Here is a 27145-nt window from a genome sequence, read left to right as displayed (position 1 = left end):
TAGTCACCTCAAGGCCATCGGCACTGAGAAACTGTGTTAATGCAGAGCTCTGTTTGGGCAACCTGTCCGCTGCACTGCTAAAAATACGTGTAAGACATGATTGTGGCTCTGCCTAGGTTTCTCCTGTTTGCAGAAATATCAAGAGGAATGACCTACTGTGAATAAAGAATAACATAGCTGGATTTACTGGTGGGGTAGGAGGTTACCCAGAGTACAGGTGTGCACCAACCTGCTGGAGAAGATCTGCATGTGTTTGGATTGTTGCACCTGTGCTGCACTGTAGATGGTATAACTTCCTGCTGGATCTCTGCTGATTGATTGTGTCTCCATAAGTTAAATAAGTAATCTGTTTCCTTTCTGGCATGCCCACGTTAACGTGGCTGTTCCTGTCATACCTGAAACTTCTCTAATGGGGAAAACCACCCTTGGAAACTATGTTTCTTGGGTGTGCCGCTGATAAAATTCTCTTTGCTTCTCAAGACAGAAGACTGATTGAGTAGAACTGCCTCAGAACATGCAGCCCACAAACTAATTGTTACTTTATATGTTAAACCTGATATACTGCACTGCTCAGAGGAGCCGAGCTGGTTACAGATGCATATCAATCTTTTTTACATGAAGTATCCAAGCGATTCAGTGGAAGATTTACAGGGGAGAGAAGAAGAATACACTTAGTGTTTTTTGAAGTGTGCTGCCCTAATCTGTGTACTCCCCTCTTCGTTGCCAAGCTAGTGTTTCAGAGACATAACAGCATAACTTCATGGTCCCAGTGGTTTTTCTATAATTCCTCCTCCTGTGCCGCGTTCTTCCCGCACTGACACACACATGCTCCCTTCTAGGTGTTTTGGTTTTGTGTTGCTTTACCTTTTACACATGGAGGCAGTGACAGCTTAGAGAGCCCTTCAATATGGCATAGAGTTAGCATAACAAAGGGAGTGAGAGGAGCACGCTGCTTGCACAGCAAGTGGCTTGGTAAAAGGTACTGAATTGGAGAGGCAGGAGGACCGCAGTCATTTAGCAGGAAGCTCCGTGGAGTTGAGCAGTGGTGCCATGTGTATCTTCTCTGCAGGACCAGCAGTGGGACTATGAGTGTGTCCTGAATTTGGAGGGGAGAACAGTGGTGATGGATGCATATGTGGAAGGAGAAGAAACAAACCAGTCCCTCTGTTATATCACCTGCCAGATGAACCAGGTGAGTGCTTAGAATACAACGCCGTTCCGGAGTTCACACTGGTGCTGGTTTTGCTCAGCAAAACAGCAGGCTGGAAGGTGAGCTCTTTGGGGGAAAAGCGCATATTTTGCAAAAGTATTTGTAGAATATTTAGCAGTACAGGGCCCTCATCTGTGATACTACTGCCTGGCAGTACTGGTATCATCAACTTGCAGAAAGATTGTGCAGTCTGAGCCACAGGACCCGTTGCTGTGTTTGCTGTAGTGCGGGATGGTGCCGTCTCTGAATCACCACCCACTGCAACCTGCCAGGACAGTGCCACTTTTGCTTTAGCTTTGAGCTACTGTTGTTCATGATTCTCTGGATCATGACTTCTGTGATGGTGATTCTTTGAGGGGGGAAGCTATTAATACCAATTTTATTCTTCTTAGTGGTGGAAGCTAGCCTGCGGATTGTAGGATTAACAGGCAAAACTAAAACAGCCGCGTACATTTCTGGGCAATGTGTTGATTTTACTTAGGGCAAGATTTGCAAGGAGGGATGGTATTTTTAGTTCATAAACTCAGATAGTTAAGGAAGAGGAGCAACATAGGCTCTTGTGCACACAAGCCCTGCAGACCAATTGTAATCCTACGTTTTCAGCTCTACTGAAATTGCATAAATGCCAGCTTGAGCAGTTTTCTGAGCAGGTGACTAGTAGATAGGAGCTAGCCATTTAGGAGTGCCATTAGGAAGTTAGACTAGTATTGTCATGTTGTTTTCAATGTTCAACCTGGCAAACCAATGCCTGCTACTCTTTCTAGAGCAGAATTCTGTCTGTGTGAACCAGTTAGGGCAGGCTTGTGCTGCCACTGCCCCAGCTAACGCTGCCTTGCCTGTGTTCACGGGAAGCTCCGTACAGGCTGTATGTGCTGGTGTGCTGTGCAGGATGGATGCTGGTGCTGTTTGCCTGTTCAGCTGGCCTGTTTGTGCCTCTATTAAGTTCTTTGTCTTGATGGTCTTTGTCTTTGCAGTACAGTTACACAGCGCCTCAACTCGAATTCAACGCTGTGGTGTTTGTGCAGAGGCGACAACACCTTCGAGTGGACAGTGCTGCAGATCTTTATGGTAGGAGTGCAACACCTCCACAGCAAAAAGACAGCAGATGAGGTGGAAGAGAATTGAGAAATCCTCAAATAAGGCTTTTTCCATCTGCAGTAGACCTATCGCAAGGAAACCAAGGGCAACATACAGCCTTGTTTCTGTTGCTTGTCACAGGGGGAGGGCGGAGGAGAGGGGTCTGTGGAAGACGACAAGTTGCTGGATTGTTCTGTGCCCTGGGGGATACTTGCAGATGCCTCTGAATTTTTTTCCTTTGCAGTGACTTTTTACAACTGCTCTGTGGGACACACTGATTGTAGCCGCTGCCAAACAGCTGACTCAAAGTACAACTGTGTGTGGTGTGGAGGTGACAACCCCAACTGTATCTTCAGGGGCTCCTGCAAGGAAGAGATAGAAGACCTGTGTCCAGCACCTCTCATTCACTCTGTGAGTAACTTGCTAGTGTATTGCACCCAGGGCAAGGAGGGCTCCGTTCTGCAGTTGATATCAAAGACCTGTGAACTCAGAGTGTGAACAGTGCAGCTCAATAATACATTGGCCATCTGAAGAGCAAGTTAGTCCTATTCTACTGTGATCCCTCAGTGTTGTGAGAATGCTAGACTTCTATGCTGGGCTTTCAGTTTGCTGGTAGAGAACAGTGGGGAAAGATATATTTGTGTCTTGTGCAAGCCGAAACAGGCACACCGGAAGGAACACAACCATTCAGGAGCTGGGAAAGGGTCCACAAATTGGATCTTCCAACTGTCCCGAGCCAGACCCTGAAATAGGTTGGCCCAACTGAGCCTGGGACAAAGGAGGGCAAAACCTAATGGCAACAGCACAGCAAGGGTGGGAGAGGCATGACAGATCGCTGGAATTAATTATTTTGTCTGTTTATTTTAAATGTTTCTTGCTAACTGCCACATGACAAGTGTCTGTAGCCATGTGTCCCTTTTGCTGTCAGCTTGTCCTCCCTCTGGTGGCACACAACATCCATGTGCTGCATCTTGTCTCAGTTTATCTTGGTTGCCGCTCAGGGACAGAGCTTTGACGTTTGTGCAGCATGCAATTCATTGTCGTACTGATGCTGAGGGGGGAATGGTGCTTGCTGCTTCAATACTAGTAACATGTATTGGCTTGTGCATTCCCACTCTTCGGCAGAAATGTCCTGTGGAGTGGTCAGCATGTTGATGAGAAGGCAAAGCAGGGCAGTCCTTGCCTTAGAAGTCTATAGCGGATTATCACCTCTGGGGGGGACTGCTGGCAACAGTGAGGTATGGGGAAGAAGGCTCTGACTGTGGTGTTCTTTATGGCCTTTCTTCTGATGAGGGTGCAGCCTGTTGTTGGTCCAAGCCAGTAAAAGGAATCCATAGCAGTGAACCAGCTAGGCAGTTTGTAATGGGGCAGATGAAGGGCCCTGTGCTGTAGATCAGTCGCCAGACTGCAGGGGTCTGAGATACTGTGACATTTACACGTGCGCGGATGTCTTTGCAGGTGTACCCCCTGTCTGGACCAGTGGAAGGTGGCACTAGAATCACCATCACTGGCTCAAACCTCGGGCAGAAACATCAAGACATTGCAGAAACTGTCACTGTTGCAGGAATTCCCTGTGCCGTAGATGCTCAAGAGTATGAGATCTCTAGCAGGTAGAGTATCTGTGAAACCTCCTCCCGGAGGCAGGTGCTGGCTTTTCCCTTGGCTGCTGACACCAGCCTGAGATGTCATTGCCTTTGCTGTAGCAGGTATTGAGCCTTGCCCATTCCCCAGGGAATGCCCCTGAGTAAGGTCAATGTCTGATTAGTTACTCGGGCAGTGACCTTAGAGAGATAGTTGTGTACAAGGCGATGGCCAAATGGTGCTGTCGCATACCGACCACGCTGCCAGCACAGAGCCCGCAGGCCAGCCAGATCAGGCAGTCACAGGCTCGGAACCGTGCAGTTTCATGGGAGTCTCTCCCAGTCACAGGGTGATTTTAACAAAGCGAAGGACATGGGTTGTGCAAGTGTCACTGCCAGGAAAATATCCTGACCGTGTTAACACAGGGTGAGGATGGGAATGCATGGCTGGAGGTACGGCACAGATTCTTGCCTCTGCTTGAACGGGCACACCCCTAGACTGCCATTCTTCACTTGCCAGCCAGACTTCTACCTCCCAGAAACAAACCCAATGAAAGGACCCTCTCAACTAGGGACAGACTAGGGAGTCCTGGTGGGCCTTATGCCATCCTGCTGGTGGCTAGAAGTGCCTGGCAGGTCACACAGTGCTCGTAAAAGTAGTGGCAAGGAGGAGGATGAGAAGCAGAAAGACCTGTCCTGCTGATGCCAGCTATGTCAGTAATAGAGAACTGGGTATCTGGTGTGTCTGGTCAGGGCAGGACCACAAAACTAGGCAGTGTAGTCAGGTGTTGCGGGAGGTGTGACTGGGGGATAGCTAGGAAACGAGTAGAAAGGGCGATTTGTGTAGTTGGCCTGTGGCAGGGCAAGTGGGTGGGAGCCTTGGACAAGGGAGGGAGAGGAGCCAAGCAACCGACAGGAGAAGAGGAGAGCAATTGTGAGTAACCTCTCATCAGAGCTATCACAAACCCATATTTTTCCATTCCATGGTAGCAGTAGTTGTAGCACCCTTTTCTCTGGGAGCCAGGTAAGATCCTGCTGGGAAATGGCCTGCTGTGTTGAGCAGTGTTGTCCCGTCTGTGCGCCTTGTTTGTCTGGATCCATCTGCTTTCTGTTTTCATCCTAGAATTAGAGCATAATCTTTCTGGGGTTAGCACTGTCTTTGTTCTGTATCTGTAAATCACCTGGCATCACAGGGTCCTGGCTTGGGACTGCCCTGGCACAGTTCAAATTCCTGAGCCTTTTTGGTTGAGGGGATATAGCTGTGAACCTGGAACCCACTCCTGAGCAAGGCCCAGACACGATTAATCTCCTATCGGGTGGGAAGGCTGGGAAGTCTCCTGCAGAGTAGTTTTTCTGTTAGCATATCAGTGCTGTAACACAGGATTCCTTGCTGCCCTGTTCCAAGTACCACCTGACTCTTCATCTTGTTGGCATCTCCCATACCAAATTATGGCTGGGGAGAATGGGTGGTGCTGATCAGGGGATCCTGGCTGGTTCCAGAGGCCTTGGCTGAAGGCCAGCACCAGCTGAACCTACAGTCCTGAGTTTTCTTCTGCATCAGCCACAGTGCTAACGCGTGGATTGACCACTGCGAGCTTGGGGTCACTCCACATGTGGCTGACTTGATCAACTCTGGACAACAGAGTTCTTGGACTCTTCATGTGTCTGTGATGTGGTGGGTTTCATCCTGTCTGTCCCAGAAATTTTGGATAGGATAGGCCTGTTTGGAACTGCCCCCTGCTTTTTTCTGCTGCACCTATTCCAGCTTTTAAAGGTGTTTCTCAATGTTTGGTTGTGTATTCTGAGCATGTGTTAAGACTGAAAGGAGAAAGGCGCTGTGGTTGCTAGGTGGTTTTAGGACACGATGCAATGGATACAGCTCATCTGCTCTTCCACGGTGTGACACTGTTCTTGGATTGCCCTGCAGTATTGTATGCGTCACTGGCGGGAGCTGGACGGAGAGATTTGGGCACATTGTGGTGGAAGTGCCTGGAGGAGGACGTGGCGTTTCTGGGCATATTTTCACCTATCAGGTAATGTAGCTATTGCTTCTGTAATACCTCTCCCTGTTCTTCCAGTGTCTCTGCTAAATGGCTATTGCATGAACTTAGGGGACTCTACCAGGCACTCGCTACTGGTATTTTTATCTGACTTTTCTGGTGTTTGTGTTGTGGGATGTTTTGGGGAGAGAATTTCTTGTTTTGTTTTTTCTTTGCCCCCCCCCCCCCCCTTTAGATTATAAGAACAGCAGTACTGAGTAACACTAAAGATTCTGTAGTCTAGTGAGGTTTGTTTTTTTTTTAAATTGACAAGGGTCACTTAAATGCTTAAAGAAAAAGGAAAAGTACAGGGTGCCTTTCTGATTTGGAGATACATTTTTTTTTTATTGATTACTTAACATCTTACCAAGAATTATGACTTTTTTTTTAATTAATTTGCAAACTGCTACTTGAACATACTTTTAGCATCTGACCTTCAGCAGCAGCTGGTAGCAGTTAAGTCCAAAGTTACTGTGCATTGTGTGGAGAAATATTTCCTATAATTTTTAAACACATTTCTGATAACTTGTTGATATCTTAAACCCAACAACTATGAAATAATATGTAAGTAGTTTTGGGATACAATTACTTGCTTTTCATTCTTGCTGTGCAACTTACAAGTTATGTACCTAGTTGCATGTCTCCCCCTTCCATGGGAAGGAGATGCCTGAAAATTCTTAGGCTATTCCATTTTTGGCTGTATAGAACCGTTTTATATACTAGATTATGCTTGTTGCTCTTGGTTTTAGTTTTATTATCACCATTTTGAGGCAGGGTGATGAGGACTGCATACTAATAATCAAGATGTGAATGCAAAAGGAATTTTTAATGTGGCATAAAAATCTTTTTTTATTCCCAGTAATTCCTACTACTTGGTGTGGTTTTGTTGAAATCTGTGCTCACAGCTGGTAGAGTTGTTACAGGTACCAAAGCACTCTTGAATGGGCAGGAGCTATTTTGGAGCTCAGGACTGTTTATGTATGGTTGGGTTGGGTTTTTTTGCTCCAGTCTCCTTGCTCCTTCTCACTTCATGTCTCTTGCTCTTTGTTGATCAGCAGTGACTTGTGCCACTCTGCCTGGTTCCTCTAAATTTTGCTGCAGCTCCTCAGTGGTACTGGTTTTGTTAGTCTGATTAATTTATCAAACTTCATATCTCCTTTCCAGGTCACCTACAAGTATGTTTAACAGCACAGGTCTCAACACAAATTCTTAGGGCTCCCTGCTGGTAATCTCGTCTACTAGACAAACAGACAATTTATTTGCTACCTTGTTTTTCCTAACCTGAGTTATTAATCCAGTTACTGATCTGAACAATCCCTTTGAACTGTTAATCCTAGGGTTTGTGTGTGAGGCTCACAGCTCTGCTCTTTGCAGCATCCATCTGCCTTTTGTAGTCTGTGGAAAGGCTGGTCCCCGATTCGTGGTTCTTGCCGGTGTGGTGTGATTGACCCCTCCTCTGTTCTCTGCTCTGTACGGTAGCTGTTGGAGCCTAGCTGAGGCCTGATTGGGATCTGCAGTTTCTATTTGCAGGGCACCGGAGGTCACTGAAAACATGTTCTGCTGTTTCCTTGCCTTGCCTTATCATTTGAGGTCCTTGTCACTCACCTCAGTTTTGGTTTTTTTCTTTCCCCACCCGCCCCCCCCCCCTCTTTTCTAGAACCCAGAGCTGAAATCCATTGTTCCAACTCGGGGCCCCAAAGCGGGAGGAACCTGCCTTACCCTTCTGGGCTCAAAGCTGCTGACTGGGCATCCTAGTGAGATCAGTGTCCTGCTTGGAGACCTCCCTTGCCACATGTAAGATCAGAGCCTGCCAATGTGCTGGCTGTGCACTGCCCTGAGTCCTTCCCAGAGCCCGGGGGGGTGCGATGCTGCCAGGCTCAGCCCTTAGCACAGGCTGTTGGAGCTCTGCTCTCCTCTGTGTTCCAGGAGATCCTCCCCTTGAGGGTCGTGGCAGCAACCTCGACCATCTCACGTTCCTGCCCACGTTCCCATGGATGTGAACAGTGCTACATGGGCTCTGTTCTGCATGTCTCTTGGCAGGACTGTACCCCATTCTGACAGCTCTGCTTTTGCTGATGGGGAACTGCAGTTGGCTCCTGCAGACTAACACTAAGAGCTGCTTGTTCTCTTACGTCCTGGGACACGTACACCTGACAGCACGGCTGGTGAGAAGGTGCACGTGCCTTGGTAGCATGCTTCCAGTCTTTTCAGTCTGGACAGTGGCTGTACCTGCTTTTTGTCCATGTGCTGCTGACTGACAACTGCTCAGCAATTATTGCTTGCTTAGATAAGGCACGAGACCTTTCAGCATTAAATTTAGGAAAATACCAGAAGAGGTTTGCAAACTGTCTGCAAAGAACAAAGCATAGTACTATAAAAATCTGTCTCTGCAGTGGCTCTGTTAATCCCTTGTTCTCTCTTTTGTCTCTCCAAGCCTCTCTGAGATGACGGAGGATCAGTTGGCGTGCCAGACGAGTCCCAGCAATGTGTCTGCGGAACTCCCAGTCACTATCAAATACGGGGACCAAGAGCGGAGACTGGAAGGAACCCTCTTCAGATACACTCTGGATCCCAACATTACTTTTGCAGAGCCACCTAAAAGCTTCCTCAGGTAGAAAGACTGAGTGCACCTTCCCCAGGGCTGTGTGCTGAGGGAGGTACTATGGCACCAGCAGCACCTGTTTATTGAGTTGCACTTTGGAGTAACACCAGGCTTGCAGGGATAAGCATAAGCAGAAGGGTGGGAGCATGGGCAAAACCAAGCTGATGAATAACAGGTGGGTAAGATCAGCTGCTTTTCTCTTTCAGCGGAGGGAGAGTACTCAGAGTTCATGGATACAACTTGGACGTTGTACAGAAACCGAAGATCCGAGTTACAGTTTCTCCATCTGAACGCCGGCGCCGAGGACTGGGACGGTGGCGCAGAATCATCCCAGACACTGAGTGCACCGAGGATGCTCTGTGCAGCGTCCAGCAGGTAGCAATGGCAAAGTGCTCATGAAACTGAGTGCATAAGGGTTGATGTGTTGCTCTGAAGAGGTGGACTTTCTGTCCCTAGGGCTTTTCTCCCTCACTTACTGTTATCTGCTTGGATCGTACCAACGCTCTTGGCCAAGTGGAAGCGTTCTCTGCCAGAGTGCGAGGTTAAGGACTTTCACAAACATTTCTATGAGTTGGGTCTCCCTCTGCTTAGAGGTGTGCAGGACTTGTGATGTGGGACAGAAACAGCAGGGCAGCAGTGCGGAGATAAGAAATCCACAGCTGAGCCAGAGAGCTTGTGTGGCTCAGTATGTCCATGCTCCAGACTCTTCCTTTTGTATAGTTCAGGCCATCTCTCTAGCCCCTGGACTGTCTTTCACTATATCACAAGATACAAAAACAGGCAGAGTTCAGTGAAATTACCAGTTCCACCAACAGTTTCTTCTACTGCCGGTGTCCTGAGATGGATTACTACAGACGTATTGCTGTGATCATCAAAGTCACAGAGCTTGCAGCAGAATTTGCAGAGGTAGAGGGTGTTTGGCAGCCAAAGCACAAGAAGGGCTTGCATTAAATAGTGGAAATTGTAGAGGGCTTCCTGTATGTAAACTGAGAGAATGTGCTCCTGATGCACGTGCATCAATAATAGCTAGGTTTACCCATGTTCTTAGGAAGGCATTTGTGGCTGTAGTGGGGGAAAAAATTTGCTCTAATACTTTTTCACCAAATGTATAAAACATGCAACCAGACAAAGAAATGCCTCTTTCGCAGAAGCATTCAGGCTAGGAAGTCAGCCTTGCATGGAAGGTCTTGGGTCCCCTTCTGTTAGAGCGGGGAGATCTAAAGCTGATGCCTTTCCAGAATTTGCTGCCAGGGGAATGTCAGAGTTGATTCCCACCGCTGAGACCTGGGTGCTTGCAACAAAACCAGTGCTATGAAAACTTTCGTTAGAGGAGCATAGGGAATTCCTCAGATGTTAGATTTTTCCCTCTACAGTTAGGCAGAGTTCTTCTGGCATTGCTCCGGATGAGAGGAGTGCAGAGTGACCTCAGATTTCTCAGGGTTGGGAAGTATTGCAAAGCTGCAGGAGAAGCATTAGTGTCTCATTACTGACACTTCTTTCACCTTTTGCATTTAGTTTGAAGAACCATGTCTTGTTAATTCATCCTACCTGATCCTGTGCAAAACTCCAGCCATTAACCTGCTGTTGCGGAGTGTCCATATCAAACTGGAATTTATTCTGGATAATCTGAGCTTTGATTTCAACTCATTGCATCCCATGCCCTTCTCTTATGAAGTCAACCCCATCCTAAAACCTTTGAACGCTGAAGACCCTGCCAAACCATATCGCCACAAGCCAGGAAGCGTCATCTCTGTGGAGGTAACACAAAAGCCAGCTGGAAATAATGTTCCTTGTGCAAAGTTGTTTGTAACCTGAACGTTTTAAATTGGTGTGGCGCAGCATCCAAGGTTTTAAAGCATTTGACAGGCTTACAGCCTGTCACAGCACATCTACTTTGGCCTATAAGAAATGGCACCTAAGAGGAGGAAAAAAGAGTGTATCAAGCCTCTTGAGCCCATAAATCACTGTGAAGGGCTTCACAGGGTCTGTAGAAAGTTTCGTGCCTTTTTACTTTTAATCCTAATAAACTATTTGTACATGAGATATTAGTACTAAATAAACCCCACATCCTATTCTTAGCTGCCAGCTTTTTCAGAACTTCTTAGAATTCCCCTAAGAGTAACTTAGGAGTAAAAGAGTCCTGGCAGTAGAGAAGATCTGTTACTCGATGAAGGTAGGAAAATCATTCTTTAAAGGTGATACAGAAGGGCAGAGTGGCCAATGTTTTTCTGTGCAAGAAAAAATTTTCTTTTGTATCGAAAAGTACTTTTCTAGTCCAGTACTCATTAAGAAAGTTAATGACTGCAGCTGGAGACACACTTTCTCCACTTGCTTTCTTTTCACATGTGAGTGAAAACTGAGGGTGTGCTAGTCTAGAAATGTCTAGACTGCTGCCACTGGTATTGAGTGCAGTTTGAGAAGACTGAAAGAGAACCAACAAGGTGCGAGCTTTCAGAGAGCAAGGAGGTTGATCTACCAACCTGACAGAGCTCTGGGCAAAAGCATGAAAACATTACTGCAGGGTTCCGCTTAGAAAGCATTAAAAAATAAAAACGTAATTAACATCAGTCATTATGGTTTCATTTAAAAAAGAAAAAAGTCTTAGTTCCCCAGAATTTTTACAGGAGATTTGTGTAGCAGGTAACGATAGCATAAATGTGTTATACCTTTGAAAGGCTTTGATTGACTCACCTGAGTGCTTAGGTTAACTGACAGGAGACTTAACTTTTGAAATATATACACGTGGTGTTTGTGTATATGCATACACACAGAATGAAGAGTTGAGCTTAGTCGTGCTGTGGCTGAAGGACCTTAAGAAGATAGGCTATTTATGGCTGTACTTACACAGTGCAGTATAGGTCCTAAAGGTATAGTCTAAATCATATGCAAGTGAATTTTTTTAGGTTACAAAATTAACTTCTGCAGGCAATTCAGCTGTGAGCCTAGTCAGAGAAGAAAAAAGGCTGTTGTCATCCTACAGTCTTGGTCTCCTCCATCTTCTCTGGAGCCATGGAAACAGGGAGTTGTCTTTTCCCTGATTTGGTGTGCTGTTCCACATCTGTTCCAGGGGGAAAATCTAGATCTGGCTATTTCCAAGGATGAAGTTATGGCTATGATTGGGGAAGGAATCTGTGTGGTGAAGACGCTAACAAGGAATCATCTTTACTGTGAGCCTCCCTCCGAGCAGCCAGCTCCGCGGCACCGCACGAAGCGGGAGGGCACAGACTTGCTCCCGGAGTTCACGGTAGGGAATCGGCAGTACCGCAGGAAATCCTGTCATCGGGTGGGAAGTGGAGGAAAGGCAGAAGCCCTGGTGAGCGACAGGGAAGATACTGGTGTGGCAAGAAGCCGCTGCTGCTCTTAGCTCTACTCCTACATGCCAAATATTGCCTGAAAGCAAATGGTATAGCTGGATTCAGCAGCTGGGCTGTGGGATGGCTTTGCTAGAGAGCTGTATGCCACCTGTACCCATTCTGGAGAAGTCCTGTGGCTTTGCATTTCATTGCTGCACTAAGCCAGTGTCGTGGCATGTGCTTTCTTACAGGTGCAGATGGGGAACCTGAACTTCCTCCTGGGCCGAGTGCAGTATGACACAGAAAGCCAGCTCACCTTCCCGCTGGAGGCACAGATTGGTTTGGGTGTTGGTGCATCCTTTGTGGCACTCATTGTTCTGGTCATCGTCTTCATATACAGGTGAGAAACTCTGGTGTTGTATGAGGTCTTTAAGTTCCTCACAACATCATTCAGTAGACGTGGCTGAGTGTGTATTTCTTGGGCCTAAACAAGGTCCCAGTTTTCTTTGTTGTGACAAATTCTGAGCCACTGGTGGTGTTGGATGTATAAGGCATGTTGCCCCTGCTGGTCACAGGAGCACTATGGGTCATTCAGAGCCAACACCCCAGCGGTGCTCCAAGAGACACATCTAGTTTATGGAGCACTGTTTGGTATCCTGCAGAGATGATGTTCAATAAAAATCACCTCAACAGCAATCACCCTGGAGTCTTTGGCAGCAACACAACAGTTAGCAAGGACAGTCCCTGGCCTAGGGCTGCTGGGAACAATTCTGCTTCTTATTACAGGAGGAAGAGCAAACAGGCTCTGAGGGATTACAAGAAAGTTCAAATCCAGCTGGAAAATCTGGAAACGAGTGTTCGGGACAGATGCAAAAAGGAATTCACAGGTCAGTCACTGAGCTCCTAGGTTCTTGCAGCTTCAGGGAAGCTTGAAGAACCACTCTCAGCCCTACCTCTCTTTCCATTCCTGCATACCTGTTTGGGGAGTTCAGAGCAGGCAATAACTTTATCCTGTGCCAGTGCATTGAAACATATAGCCACATTCTTCCTTTTTTAATTCTTCTGTTTAATCTGGAGTACAGTGATCTGCACAGACCCCTCTGATTCTCCAGTTCATCCTCCAGACTCAGATGCAGAGCTAAAGATCAAGACAGCATACTTGGAGAGATCATAGAATAGTTGAATTACGCCCCGTGTTCTGGGCCTGCAAACCTTGTATTTCAGCCCCTTACAGCAGTGAGCCCTTATGTGGGAGACCTGAGGCTCCGAAACTGTGCAGGTGACTCAGACTGTAATCTCCAAGCGATGTGAGGAGCAGGAGATCTCTAATACTCTAGCTCTAATGTAGGTAATGCCTGTAACCACAGATCTGTGCTGAACGGTGGCTTCTTTATAAAACTGGAAACCAGCCCCTGACTGTAAATGAGAATAATCACCAAATTCACGTTTGGGTTCCTCCCCAAGCCTGGAAGTTTCCTCATGCAGTTTCTCCCAGTGCCTAGTCTAGTTTTACATGTTCTAGCAATGGGACCCAAATGTGACTCTTCCTGACAGGAAACATCTGTCGTCTCTGTCCCATCCTGCTGGCCCTGGCTCCTGCATCACCTCGTGCTCTGCACCGTCAGTTGTGTGATCATGTACTCAACCTCATGGGTGTTTCCTTTCCCTCAGACCTGATGACTGAGATGATGGACCTCACAAGTGACCTTGTGGGCACAGGAATCCCCTTCTTGGACTACAAGTCCTATGCAGAACGCATTTTCTTCCCGGGCCACCGTGAGTCACCGCTGCAAAGGGACCTGGACATCCCTGAGTGCCGGCGCCAAACTGTGGAGCAGGGATTGGTCCAGCTCTCCAACCTGCTCAACAGCAAGCTCTTCCTCACCAAGGTAACTTACGTTCCTCTCCCTGCCTGCAGCCTGCTGTGGGGTCAGGGCCATGTCACTGGCAGCTGGTGGCAGGAATTGGGCAGTGTCTGTTAAAGTTCACTCCTGAATAAGCTCCCTGCGGCGCCACTACTTCCAAGGGCCAGTAGCTGTGACTTGTTTTCAGCAGATTCACACACTGGCTTATCTCTCTCCCCACCAGTTCATCCACACTCTGGAAATCCAGCGCACTTTCTCTCCAAGAGATCGGGCTTACGTGGCATCATTGCTCACTGTGTCACTGCATGGGAAGCTGGAGTACTTCACCGACATCCTCAAAACACTCCTGAATGACCTTGTGGAGCAGTATGTGGCCAAGAACCCCAAGCTGATGCTGCGGAGGTGAGCCAGCTATGGTCCCACTGCTAGCTGCCTGAGGGGACAGAGCCTTTCTGCCCAGCTGGCAAGCTCTGAAGTTCCTGTGAGTAGGATAGCATCATGGCATGGGCTGCAATTTTAAGACCAGTGTGTATCCAGACAGCATGCATCAAATGGGAGGAAGCAGTAACGACAGCCCTCTCTCCAGTCCCCAGCTGGTAGGGAATATAGCAGGAAAGGTGTGAAAAGGGTAGGAAGCTGGAGTTGCCTACCTCAAATTCCTCTTCTTTTGAAGCTGCTGTGCATTAACTCTCTCCTTGTGTTCAGGTGCTATGGCTCTGCCAAGTCTGCTAATCATGCTTTGCTGTTTAGAGGTCTCTGGGCTCGCAGTTGTGCCATGTTTGGAAGCTAAACTGAAATATCTCCTGCGTTTGGATTCCCATTAGCCTCCTGTCTGGTCCATCCTCCTGGTCTGAACAAACTCCCTTGTTTGAGGCCTGCCAGAGGCTTTCCTCTGTCCCCTGCTTGCTTGTCTCTCCATTTCTGTAATTTGGTGCCTCCTTCAGGCTGAAAAGTGCCTCACAGAAGTAGTACCAAAAGCATTAACCTCACTGGTCTCTAAAGTCCTTTTTTCATTTCCCTCTGCTTTGAGCCTGTATCATCATTTAGTGTGCTTTCTTCTCAAGGGGAGTGACCTTTATCTCCAGATCCCTCCCTACTCTGCACTGTATTCCTGTGACCAGCCTCATGCTCTCTTTCAGGACAGAAACTGTGGTAGAGAAGCTGTTAACCAACTGGATGTCCATCTGCCTGTACGCATTTGTGAGGGTGAGCTCTTTGTCCCTTTGTGATATGGAGAGGCCAAACAAGGGGAAACAGCCACAGCTTTGCTCTGTGTCTCGCTCCTAGGTGAAATAGTGCCAGTCATCCTGTATTTCAGGGTGAGGAATGAGAACCGGGCTGTTCACTGGGAACAGGGATGCTTAAATCAGCATTCATAGCACTCATCGTTTCCAGGATGTCTTGCCGGATCATGGAGGGTTCGGTGTAGCTCCTTTTTCTTGAGACACGCTGGCCATAGGCTGGTCTGTGAGTGGGGAGGACAGATTCTGATCCAATTCCTTTCCTGCGGGGGGGGGGGCGGGGTTGGCAAGGATAGTCTCCCAGATCAGTGACATGGAGGCAGAGCAGTGCCTTGGTCTTGTGCATCCACATGGTAGTTGGCCCACGCGCTTTCCCCATGCCTGGAAAAGGAGCCGTCGGCAGAGGCTCTGTCTTTGCCTGCTGTGGCTCAGCTGCTGTATCCTCGGTCCTGCTTCTCCTTTGCTTGGGTGTCCCTGTTTCCAAGCTGTTGGGCTCGGCTGGGAGGAGCGAGCTGAATTTCCCTCAGGTGAAACTCTTTCCTTCCTGTGCCAGGATTCTGTTGGGGAGCCCCTTTACATGCTGTTTCGAGGAATCAAGCACCAGGTGGACAAAGGGCCGGTCGACTGGGTGACAGGGAAAGCCAAATATACCCTGAATGACAACCGCCTTTTGAGAGAGGACCTGGAGTACCGTACTCTGGTAAGAACCACGGGTTTTGTTCCCTCTGGGTGCGACAGGGCTGAATGTCTGCTCCCATTATTGAGGCAGAAGTGCAGCATCCTGCCACTGTCTCCTGGGAGCCAGGTTTATCCCAGCAGCACAACTCCACAGATGAGCAAGAGCTCTGCTAAATCAGGCACTTTTGCCCTAGGCTGATAGGAACCTTCCCACAAGTATGTGCTACAGTATACACCTGGTGTATGTGCTGTGCTATGTGTCTAGAAATAAGGGGATGAAATTACTGATGGCGCGTTTAAACCCCTCCCCAACGCCTTTGAACTGGCTTCTAGCTCTTGACAAAAGACTGAGAACAGGGTGTTTAACATCTGTGACGTTTTCTTTTCTGAAACTCTTCCAGTGAAAGGACTAGCTGTTAACTTGCCTTAATGCTGACCATCAAAGGTGTAAATGTGTCAGATGAAATCTTATCAGCTGAGTAGCTGTGACCTTTTCTTTTCTTCCCCAGACCTTAAATGCTTTGACCCAAGCAGGAGTTGCTGCAGGAGGGGCAGAGGACTCCCAAGGGATTTCTGCAAAAGTGCTAGACTGTGACACCATAACACAGGTGAAGGAGAAAATCCTAGATCAGATCTATAAAGGGACACCGTACTGTCACCGACCAGACCCAGACACCCTGGACCTCGGTGAGCAGAACTCCTTGGTGCCAAAACCCAGTGAGGAAGTGGAAGAGTGGTCGTTGCAATCTGTGCACAGCACCCTGGCAGGCACGATGCTTGTCGTGCTCTGCTGAGCATGCAGAGTCACTGACCAAAGATCTTGCGCTCTGGCTGGACACAACAGGGCACGATGCAGGAAGGAGGTTTACAGCAAGAGGCAGGGGTGGGAAAGAAGCAGTTGGGTCCAGCCCCTTCCATTTCATGGTGTTCTTTGCCAGACTTAGACCATGGCAATGGCTTGGGCAAGGGGACTGCAGGGGAAAAAAAGCATGAAGAATGTGTAGGAGGGGAGGAAATTTGAGTGTGGCACAGAGATGCTATAGCCATAGACTGGCTCTTCCTGCCAGTGAAGTCAGTGGCAGCATCTCAATAATGTATGTCAGGGAAGATTTTGCCCACAGTGTTTAATAAAGGTAGGACTACGTTGTGAAGGAAACCACTCAGTTTTCCATCTCCTTCCTTCTTTGGCTGCTGCTGAATAGCGGTGAAATTTATAGATGAGCAGGTACTGGGGGAATAGTAACTAATGAGGACTGTAGGTGCGTATTTGTGGTTTGAATCACAATGTGATGAATCTGTAGGAACTTGACAAGTGGAAACTGGGAGGCCATGAGGCTGTCTGTCGCTGTGCTCAGACTGCCCTGTGACTGCAGGACTCGGCATTGTTACAGGCACCTGCTCAGGTTATGCTGTCCATGAAGTAGCATGGGTAAACGTTGACGAGGATCAGTGGGTGTTTAACAAGGTCAACCAGGTTGAAGCACAGCAGATGTCAAAGATGCCTCAAATTAACAGTTTATCTTTGTTTTCTGTGTTTTAATGGTTGTAGAGTGGAGATCAGGGCTGGCAGGTCATCTGATACTGTCCGATGAGGATGTGACATCTGTTGTTCAAGGAACTTGGAAACGCCTGAACACTCTTCAGCATTACAAGGTCAGAACTCAGTCCACCATTGCCTTGTCCCTCCTCTGTCTTCTACACACCGGTACGCTCTGCTCCTGGTGGATCGCTGCCAAAAGGTTGGAGCTTTCTTGCAGCAGCATATTCAAGTTACGTCAGTGCTGTGGCCTGGACTCCAACTTCAACAAGCCTGGCCCCATCCTTTACCTGTACCTGAGATGTGGGCAGGTGTAGGGCTTGGAGGGAGACGTACAAGTTCACATCTGATGGCTGTTGCAAGGAAGGCAATGCTGCTGGATCTGAGGATGTTCCCATCCAAATCAGTTAGTAGATGGTGGCGCCGTGATCTGCAAAGTAGCTTCTAGGAATGGAAAGAAGGTGTTTTAACTACCTCACACCGACGTGTCATATCTTGCACCAATATGTCATACCTTGCTGCAGTGTGTTCTAGATGTGCAAAGTATGATGAAGATAATATTCAGGGACTGAGGTCATTCACATCAGGTTTTTTAATTGTTACAAACAAGATTCTCCCACCATTAGGAAAGACAGTGATGGTGCCCTAAAATCCTTATCTCTGTCCCTGTTTCTAGTAATGATATAGTCTGGTTTGGTCTGCAGGCACTTGCCTGTTGTGCTGAAGAGAAACATGCCATTTGTTTTGAATGTTGATTTTTTTGCTTATGTGCAGGTGCCCGATGGAGCAACAGTAGCGCTGGTCCCACGCCTGACCAAGCACATCCATAGGGAGAATCAGGATTACATCCCAGGAGAGAGTAAGTTTGATGTCCTGTTCTTGTGGAATGATATTACAGCACTTGCCAGTTAGTGGCACAAGTTTCTTGCCATAGCCCCAGCTTTGTGCTGTTCTAGAAGGCTAATATATGATTTGGACCCCGGTAGGATTGTCAGGGAACTGCAGGTTTGGGCAGGTGAGATGAGAGAAAGGGTAGAGTATAAGAGCAGAGGAAAGCCAGGCTGGGCATGAAAATGCAGATAATCACAGTTCTCTAGTTCTGACTCTCTAGGGACTGAGTGCAGTCTGCCACTTGTAGGAATCTTAATATCCTCAGGTGCTGAGCATGGCCCGAGGGGGCGATGGGACACAGCGCCAGGCAGTTACCTTATTGCCTGACACAGCAAACAGCTCCACGGATGATCCTGTGGCATGAGGGACAATAGCCACAGGCTGCAGCTTAACAGGGTCAGATTGGTTGTGGAAAAGAACTTCTTCAGCAAAATGGTGGCGCAGCCCCGGAGCAGATCGCTGGGGTGGTGGGGGATCTCTGTTTGGGGAAGTTTCCAAGATCTTGAAGGTTTTGAGTGGACAAAGGCAACGTGCTGTAGCGTGGGCAACAGTTGTACTCTGTGCAGAAAGCTGGATAGAGGTCTCCAGAGGTTACTTCCCATTTGTGTTTCTGTCATACTGTGAAATCTCGCTTCCTTGGGGCTCACCTGGCCAAGCTCTGCTGTGAGAGAACTGACACTCATTTCTAAACAATCACTTGTTTTAGAAACGCCGATGCTGGAGGATGCAGATGAAGGTGGGATCAAACTTTGGCACCTGGTAAAACCAACAGAAGAACCAGAACTTCCCAAGCATAGGCGTGGGAGCTTAAGAGATCGGGAGCGAGCCAAGGCAATCCCGGAGATCTATCTGACACGTCTGCTCTCAATGAAGGTGAGAAGAAGCACAGATTATGTTGTGCTTGGGACCTTACCTTCCTTCATATCCCCCAGCAGATTGCGGGGATGCATATGAAGATGAAGAGCCCCTTTGCCTGGATTGATGCACGTGCTGGTTGTTTCCCCTCTGGCACTGCAGTGCCAAAACTTCTTCTCCTACTAATGGGTTAAGTTTTGCAGAGCCTCTAGGAGAATGAGAAATAGTTTTATCCTTGTGTCCACCCCATGCTTGTCTTCGTGTCCCACAGAAAAAAGCTTCGCAGCGGTGTCCATGGGCTGCCGTGTCTTCTCCCCTTTCACCCCACCCAGGGCCAAGAAGATAGAACTGATCTATTACCTGCTGCAGCAAGATGATGTAATAGTACCACCAGTCATGTACAGATTCGGCTGCAGTCATAAATCACGCATAGCACCTGCTCACATTCTCCTTTTTGCTTTATTCCCGTATCATTGTTAAAAAATAGACAAAGGAACTTGTCACTCTGCTCGGTTCTCAAGAAGGAATCAGCTTTTGGCATCCAGGTTCCCCAGCAGTGCTCTGCTTGCATTAGTACTGTTCCTCAAGAGACAGCCCAGGCGCTTTGCCAGGCAGTGCCTGTGTTCTTCCCACATCTACTGAACTTCCTTTTGCTGCTGAACAAACCCCTTCGCCTTGTTCCTCTGCAGCTGAATCCCACTGCTGGCAGCCAGCAGTCCTCCTCCGCTAGGCCCTCTCTGCGGTTCAGTGCCATTCCATCACATGGCAAGCTCTCTCCCCTGCAGCAATCCCCTTTACCTGCAGCGGTTCTGAGTACATCTGACTCTCCTCTGCATTTTGCTTTGTTTGTGAGTTTCTCCCTGGCCTCTGTCCCAGAAACTGCTGGCACCTTTCTCCTTTGCTGCTGTTCCCTGTAGTGGAGGAGAGGTAGCTTTGGACCAGTGAGGGGAGGTTGCTGAGCAGAAGAGGGTAACCTGTCATCTGCGTGAGGCCTGGGCTGACTGTTCTGCTTGGTTCTCTGCAGGGCACTCTGCAGAAGTTCGTGGATGACCTGTTCCAGGTGATCCTCAGTACCAACCGCCCTGTCCCTCTGGCAGTCAAATACTTCTTTGACCTGTTGGATGAGCAGGCGATACACTATGGGATCGCAGACCCTGAGACCATCCATATCTGGAAGACAAACAGGTACGGTGTTCCCGTGGACCCCAGAGGAGGCACTGCTAAGCTGTCTAGAGCTGATCACCGGCAAAGCGATAGCACCTTCCTCTGCTGAGGAGGAGCAAAACAGGAGTGCAAGGCAGCAAAGCCTGGTGTGAAAAGCTGGTTTTGCTGGGAGGGCAAACTGAGAGGTGGAGTAATGTGCACCATATCTCAACGCCATAGCTGCTACCTTTGCTGATACTCTCTTGCGTTTCCGTCTTCTCTGCAGCCTACCCCTGCGGTTCTGGATCAACATCATCAAGAATCCCCAGTTTGTTTTTGATGTGCAGACATCAGATAACGTAGATGCTGTGCTCCTGGTCATCGCGCAGACCTTCATGGACTCCTGTACGATAGCTGACCATAAGTTAGGGCGGGTAAGTACAGAGGGAGAGGTAAGCATGGTTGGCACGGGTGGTTGAGCAGCGCTGCCCCAGGGAGGCAATAAGGTGTATGTAGCACCACTGGGACAGCAGACGTGGCCCATCCTTGCTCCCATGTGCCACTGGAGCACAGGAGAGTGATGGGGACTCCTGGGAAGAGAGGAGAGAGGAGCTGATTTTGTTTAGCATATAGAAGTTGTTGCATGCTCTTTATTTACAGCTTACAGCTACGTGACAGAGTGTAAACACTAGCTGGCTGTGGCAGGCAGTGTAAGTCACAGGATGCATCTTGGGAGATTCAGGTTGCCCATTAGGAAAACCTACCACCACTACTAGCCCCGTGCCGAGGGTGGAACAGCCCTGTGCAGGTCACCAGAGACAGGATGGGTGGATCTCTGGAGGATTTGGGGAATCGGCTATGCAAAGTTATAAGCCAATGTGATCTCATACTGGTGATCACCCAGCTCCAAGTGGAAGGCTGGACTAGGGATCCCAAGAGGTCCCTTCAGCAACACACCTCGTGGCTCCTCAGACTGCGTTATTAGAAGGGGAGCCTGGTGTTTGAAGTGTCTCTCCATGCGAGGACAAAATTCCCGATCCTGAGTGAAAGACAGAAAATAGCGGTGATGATGTTACCTGCTAAGGTTAGTCCACAGCATGATGAAGGAGCTTTTTGTAATCAGTTCTGGTTTTGGATGTTCAAGGATTCTCCGATCAATAAGCTGCTTTATGCCCGGGACATTCCTCGCTACAAGCAGATGGTGGAAAGGTAAGCAATGAATGTGAGGAGTCATAGTTTAAGCAGTAACAAGGAGGGTAGGAGGAACATTATGCTAATTGCCTGTGTACCGTGGTGTAGGTATTATGCGGACATTCGTCAGACCATCTCTGCCAGTGACCAGGAGATGAACTCTGCCCTGGCTGAGCTATCACGGGTAAGTAAAAAAAAATGATTTCAGAAGTCACCTTGGCCCCTCACCTGTGCATCTAAGAGAAAGTTAGTAATGCAAAGACGAGATACTCCAGCTGAGTGTGCACTTTGGCTCAAACACGCTGCCCGTTCCCAGTGCTGCTCTGCTTTGTGGCACAACAAGGAGGGTGAGGGTCTGCCCAGCTAGCACTGAAAAGTGTAGTCAATGTTTCAGGGCAAGGATTGTGTGACTTTATTTATTTATTATATCCCCCGCCCCCAACCCTGCTAGGAACTAACTGGTTGCTTTGTGCAACAGGCACATTTCCTAATGAGTTGAGAGGATGCAGAATTTAGAAGAACAATTGTTAGGTGTCTCACAGTTTTGTCTAACTCCCTCTCTTATGTTCAGAATTACTCAGGTGACCTCAATTCCCTGGTGGCTCTACATGAATTGTACAAATACATCAATAAGTACTATGACCAGGTGAGTGTGTTCATACCTGCTAGAAACACATGCCCTTCTCCTTTTACCACCCAATCAACAAACCTCCAAGAATTAGTAATCAAGAGCAGCCAGACTATTACAACGCTGTGTATTGTTTCATTGGCATGTGTAACTTCCATGTCATATGTTTGCTTTATCCTTATCGGAGGGAGGGAGGAAGTCGCAAAAAAGGATTTATCTCTAACTTGAAGGTTGTTGGGATTTCGTGTACACTTTTTTCTTTTTTTGTTTTTTTTTGACGCTGATATCCAAATACTCAGAAATGAAATGCAGTTCAGATTCATTTACTAAAGAGATCATTTTCAGGTGAGAAGTTTAGCATTCATTCTGCGCTACGGAGCTTGTAAGTTATTAGGATGAATCTAGAATACTTACTTGGTGGTTAATTTGAGATGAATTACTGCATAGCCGCTCTAGTCTTGAGCGTGCTGGATTCCAGCCTGGGGCTCCCCCCCCGTGCATGGAGTTGAGCTGGCTGGCAGTGTTGTGTGCAGGAGAAAGGCTGCCAGTGAGCTCTGTCTCGTTGTAGATCATTACTGCCTTGGAAGAAGACCCAACGGCACAGAAGATGCAGCTCGGATATAGACTACAACAGATTGCAGCAGCTGTGGAGAATAAAGTCACGGATTTGTGACAGGTGCAGACAGACTGCTCTCCCCTGGCTGAACAGGGACAGTGCTCGTCCTAGCTATACACAGGGTGTCCTGCTGCCATTGGAACCAGACTTTCCAAGGAACCCGCGGGTGACATGAACAGAGATGTCCGAGGCAGTACAAAGTACAAGCGTCCTTGCATCTCAGAGAATATTTTTTTACAGTTTTTTTCTTTTTAAAAGCAAAACAAAACAAAAAAACCCAAACTTTGGTTTTTCCTCTAGCAGACTGTCAGGGGGACCACACAGCTCCTTCCTACAGGTGTTACGTGAATGTGCCAAGTTTCCAAACGATGCTGTTGAAGAGCCAGGTGACAGCACCAAGCACCGTGTTTGTGGAGTCTTTGGCCTTGCACAGATGCCCTTGCCAACGCTGGGAGTCCCCCTGCAGCTGCTCACTTCAGCAGGGACATGGGAAGCTTTCCCCACACTGACAGCTGTGCCAGCTTCTGTCCCCGGCTAGTGAGCGCTCCTGCAGTATCCCACCTGAGAAACTTCCTTGCAGCAATGTCCCCACTGGTTCTGGATGTTGGATGTAGAAAGGAGAGTGTCTGATGGTGAAAGTCTCTTGCTCCCCAGTGTTCTAGTCTCTGAGAGCTTGTGCGCGACACCTGCTTGGATGTAACGTGCTCACCAGCGTGCGCGCTTGCCCAGGGGCCTACTGGAAATGGACAGCACCCCCTCACCTTTTCCCTCAGGACAAATTCAGCATGTGAGAGTCACTGCCTGGCTCGTCTCAGTCGCCGCTGACCCAGCTCAGGATCCATCTTCCTGGTTCCTTGTGGTCAGGAGTTGCCCTGCTCTTTGAAAAAGCACAACTGCCTTGTGCCACTTCCCCTTCCTCCGGTGTCTAGCTGTTCTGCTGCTCTGAACTGGACTTGTAAATACCCTCAGAAAGTTAATGTATTTAAATGCTAAAGGAGAATGTTTTAATTTTGTGGCTTTGAGACAAAGCTTTTCTTGGAGAAGTATCTCTGTGCACTTCTACTGACAAACGTCTGTCAGCACTGGAGCAAAGTTTTCTCCACTGCTTTGTCTGCAGGGATAACTCATAGATGTCTCTGTTGTTGTAACAACAGTTTGCTTTTCCCCGCAGCTCACTTCAGGGCTTAGCTGTGTGCTCTTCCATTAGGCTTGCTTACACCCTACTCAGTTTCATTTCCCAGACTCTCCTCTTGTGGCACATAGAAGGGTTATTTGGTGAGCTGTGAACTCAAGGAAGCCGTGAAGCACAAGTGCGCTGTTCTCCAGGAGCGTCAGATGTCCTGCAAATGGGTGATTCGTGTGAGGAAGGAGAGGCTGGAGTGGGCACAAGCACAGTTAGCTGCCAGCTGTCCCTAGGCAGGTCCTCGCTGCTCCCTCCTCAGCTCCTGGGCTTTGTGAACAGAGCGCTCTGTCCTTCTGGGAGCAAATTCCTATTTATAAGGATACCCTACTTGTTCTTACCCCCTGCTGCTAATTCCACGCTGATGTCCTGCGTGCCTGGGACAGGTAGACAGGTCTGACTCCTCTGTCACTTCCCTGAGGATGTGATCACGTGAGCCAGGAGTGACCAGAGCTAAAACAGGGCAGGATCGTGTCCCTGCCTTTCTTTAGATTGCATATAGCAGTAATTCCAGGCCTATCGATTCAGCCCTGTGGCTTTGTGCGAGCCGTGCACAGTTGCTAAACTGTTCTCTGAGCAATGTGACAATGAGCTAATGCTGGTCTCTCCTCCTACGAAGCCAGCTCTCTCCTGTGACCCTCTCTCAGCAATATGCCCAGGTACTCTGTGTGCCCAGAGTATGGCCAGCATCTCAGTGCCACCCCCTGCTCCTGTCCTGCTGTACAGAGCAGCAGGTGAACTGGCTGGTTGCTGCCGGGGAGAAGACGGGGGACAGTTTGCCTCTCTTCCCCCAGGTGGGCACCAGTTTGGGTCTCGCTCCTGCCTGACCACCCCATTTCCACAAAACTTACAGGGGTTTAGCATCTCTGAAGCCTCTGTCTCAACCAAATCTGATTAAATCAGCCCAAAAATAGCTGGGTGGAGGAAATGACTGACAGATGGAAAGGGGGAAAAAGCAGATACAGTGCAATTAGTAAAGCCCATTCCCTTAGGAGCTGCAGGAGGTGATTCCTTGGTCTGAGGCAGGTGCAGGTGCAGTGGCAGAGTAGCGTTGTTCCCTTGTGCATTGACGGATGGAGTTTGTGCCCCAGGCAGCGAGGTGTAGTTGTGGCCTCTCCAACTCACTGAGTGCCTGCCAGAAGCCACAGGCTCTCGGCTGGATTTACGGCTCTGCAGACTGTTAATGTCTGTCCCTATTTTTGCAGAATTATCTCTGTACTTTCCTGTAACAGGGTGGCTGGGGGCTTAATTCTGAATCCGGCACCCATTGGCAAAGGGAGGAGGACTTGGTGGCTCTCCTGGAGTCGTAGTGACAAGAGTCCAGGTGTCTGTGCTGAGAGCGCAGCCTGTGCCCGTGTGGCTGACCGAGGCTGTGGGGTAAGTGGGCTCCACGTCCTCTTTGCTTCTCGGTCGTGCTCCTGGGTGTTGGATGTGATCTGCTTTCTCCGAGTGTATCTCTGAAAGTCTGCTTTTATTGGAGCAATAATCAAGACTTCAAAATAGAGCTAAACATAGGTGATTGACTTGTTTAACATCTTCATCTTGTCCTTGCATGGCTGGGCAGGAGGCACTGCCCTGTGCAGGTGCAGTGAGGGTGGAAAGCTGGTAGTGCCCGTCTCTTCCCATCTGTCTGTCCTTGGTGTTCTAGATACCGGCATCCCGCTCCCCTGCGACACACGCTAAAGGCCCCTCGCTGGAATCATCTTGGGTGTTTAGGCATGGCCCCTCTCCCCTCCGTCCATGCCCCTCTCCTGTGGCAAAAATCTGTTACTACAACAGGGTTCTGTTGCATTTAAAAATTTGCACAAAACAGGTTTCATTATGAAAATCCCTGTTGCAGGGAAGACTTATTTATTTATTCCTCACGATCCTTCCAAGTTTCTTCTAGTCTCTGCCTGATTCCATGACCAGCTTATCAAACACTCTGGAGATGGACGTTCCTTCTTAAGGATGGAGAATCCTCTCTGTATATTCCTGTTTTCTTACAGGTAGAAAGTTCTGTGGGCACTGGCTGAGAGTGCGCTGACCATTCCCCTTCTGCAAGACCACAAGTGCAGCGAGGGGACGTCGCTGCTTTAATCGTATTCGCAGAAAGGGGATGTTCTTGAATAGCAGGCATTAAAATTTACTTAGTACTGTGGTCAGAGGAAGGAACTTGCTTCCACCATGGTCTGGATGAAACGCCGAGAACTGATCAGTATTAAGACAAATATCCGTTAGTGTATCTGAAAGTCTCCTGTTGGCATGACTAAGAGTAGTTGGCATCCCTGGGATGTAGATGTGAGAGCAATTGCTTTCATCTGTCTGGTGGCAAACTAGATTGTACCTGGAAGCTTTTTTTTTTTTTTTGATAGAAATTATAGCTGATTTTTTTTTTAAATTAAAATAGAGGGTTCTTGGATGCTACTGCCTCAGTGGAATGCCATTTCTTTTTCAAGGTACGCCCCAGTGGCAGCGAGATGCTGCTTTTTTGGTGCCTTTCTTGTTGGGATGATTTTTTTGGTTTCCAGAACACCCAGTGTGTTTGCTCTATAATAGTCTTTCTCCCGGTCCTGTCCTGGTGACTCTGCCCTCTCCCAACTTTGTGACTTGGTGTCTCTCTGTCTGTTACGGTATGGCCTGACCTGCATTTATGCCCTGCCACACCTTAAGTTCTGCTCAGAGCACCCGAGGTACTGTCTTTGTCAAATTGGAATTAATAATTAATATAAAAAGCTTGAAAAAAATCTGAATTTTGTTACATAGTGTAATAACTGTTTGTAGATACTGTTCCGAGATGTAGGAATCTATTGGTGATATAAAAGGTTTTGTCTGTAAATAATCAGTTTAGAGTCCAAATGATTTTAATAAAGAGAATTCTTACACAATAATTCAATAAATTTTAATATACAACCTGCTATTCCCCGTTTTTTCCCTCCTAACTGGAAACTCGAGCAGCAGGAGCTGGGAGTTGTGCCAAGAGCAGGGGCCCTTTTCCCTCCTGCCCCCTCCCTAGTCTGTGAGGTATTTTTGAGATAACCTTGTGCCACCTTCCACTGGTGCCGCCTTCTTGGTGGCACTTCTGCTGCCGGAGCTGGAACACCATCCCTGCTGGCGGGGGGCTGCGAGGGGGGGCTCTGGTCGCGGGGTTCCACCGGGGGTAAGCGGGGAGGGGGTTCCTTAAGGTGCAGTTTGTGCTGGTCCCTGGTGCTCGCTGTTGGCCACCAGCGTCAGGCAGGAAGCGGGGTTCCGAAATTGGCAAAATAATTCTTACAATAATTGCACGGCTCTTCCCAGACATAAAGCTGGCTCCTGGCCCGTCTGTCCTGTCTTTCCTTTTGGTTTTACTGGCTGAGTTCTGGGTACCGTTGGCTTCTCCCAGCTCCCCGCCCCGGGTGCCGCTGCCCTGGCTCCCGCGGGTCCCGGTGCCCCGGGCGCTGCCGGCGCTGGCTCAGCCCCCGGTGGCGCAGCCGCTGCTCCCCTCCCCCGGTTATTTTTAGTGCGGGGGCGGCAGGTGAGAGGAGGGGGGCACCGGCGAGC

At 48.5% G+C, this 27145-nt stretch overlaps 1 protein-coding gene across 3 annotated transcripts in view; it reads left to right on the top strand.

Moving 5' to 3' along the window:
- The window catches only part of PLXNB1 (plexin B1), an 82600-nt gene extending 56082 nt beyond the window's left edge, over positions 1-26518 (top strand). For 2 of the 3 annotated variants that reach the window (XM_056337269.1, XM_056337270.1), the window contains 25 exons: positions 1070-1192; positions 2185-2278; positions 2532-2698; positions 3746-3897; positions 5795-5900; positions 7564-7700; positions 8341-8517; positions 8715-8883; positions 10024-10266; positions 11576-11752; positions 12053-12201; positions 12588-12688; positions 13473-13690; positions 13890-14068; positions 14806-14872; positions 15461-15607; positions 16095-16272; positions 17135-17238; positions 17897-17981; positions 18720-18886; positions 19893-20053; positions 20298-20445; positions 21156-21220; positions 21311-21386; positions 21774-26518. In XM_056337269.1, coding sequence (XP_056193244.1) covers positions 1070-1192; positions 2185-2278; positions 2532-2698; positions 3746-3897; positions 5795-5900; positions 7564-7700; positions 8341-8517; positions 8715-8883; positions 10024-10266; positions 11576-11752; positions 12053-12201; positions 12588-12688; positions 13473-13690; positions 13890-14068; positions 14806-14872; positions 15461-15607; positions 16095-16272; positions 17135-17238; positions 17897-17981; positions 18720-18886; positions 19893-20053; positions 20298-20445; positions 21156-21220; positions 21311-21386; positions 21774-22058 — 3675 coding nt within the window. In that variant the 3' untranslated portion in view covers positions 22059-26518. The remainder of the gene's footprint in view (positions 1-1069; positions 1193-2184; positions 2279-2531; positions 2699-3745; positions 3898-5794; positions 5901-7563; positions 7701-8340; positions 8518-8714; positions 8884-10023; positions 10267-11575; positions 11753-12052; positions 12202-12587; positions 12689-13472; positions 13691-13889; positions 14069-14805; positions 14873-15460; positions 15608-16094; positions 16273-17134; positions 17239-17896; positions 17982-18719; positions 18887-19892; positions 20054-20297; positions 20446-21155; positions 21221-21310; positions 21387-21773) is intronic. The other variant, XM_056337272.1, reaches the window with a different exon arrangement.
- The last annotated feature ends 627 nt before the right edge of the window (positions 26519-27145 follow it).

Source organism: Falco biarmicus, chromosome 4 (genome assembly GCF_023638135.1).
Source record: "Falco biarmicus isolate bFalBia1 chromosome 4, bFalBia1.pri, whole genome shotgun sequence".
NCBI lineage: Eukaryota > Metazoa > Chordata > Aves > Falconiformes > Falconidae > Falco > Falco biarmicus.
This window is presented reverse-complemented; position numbering and strand designations above follow the sequence as displayed.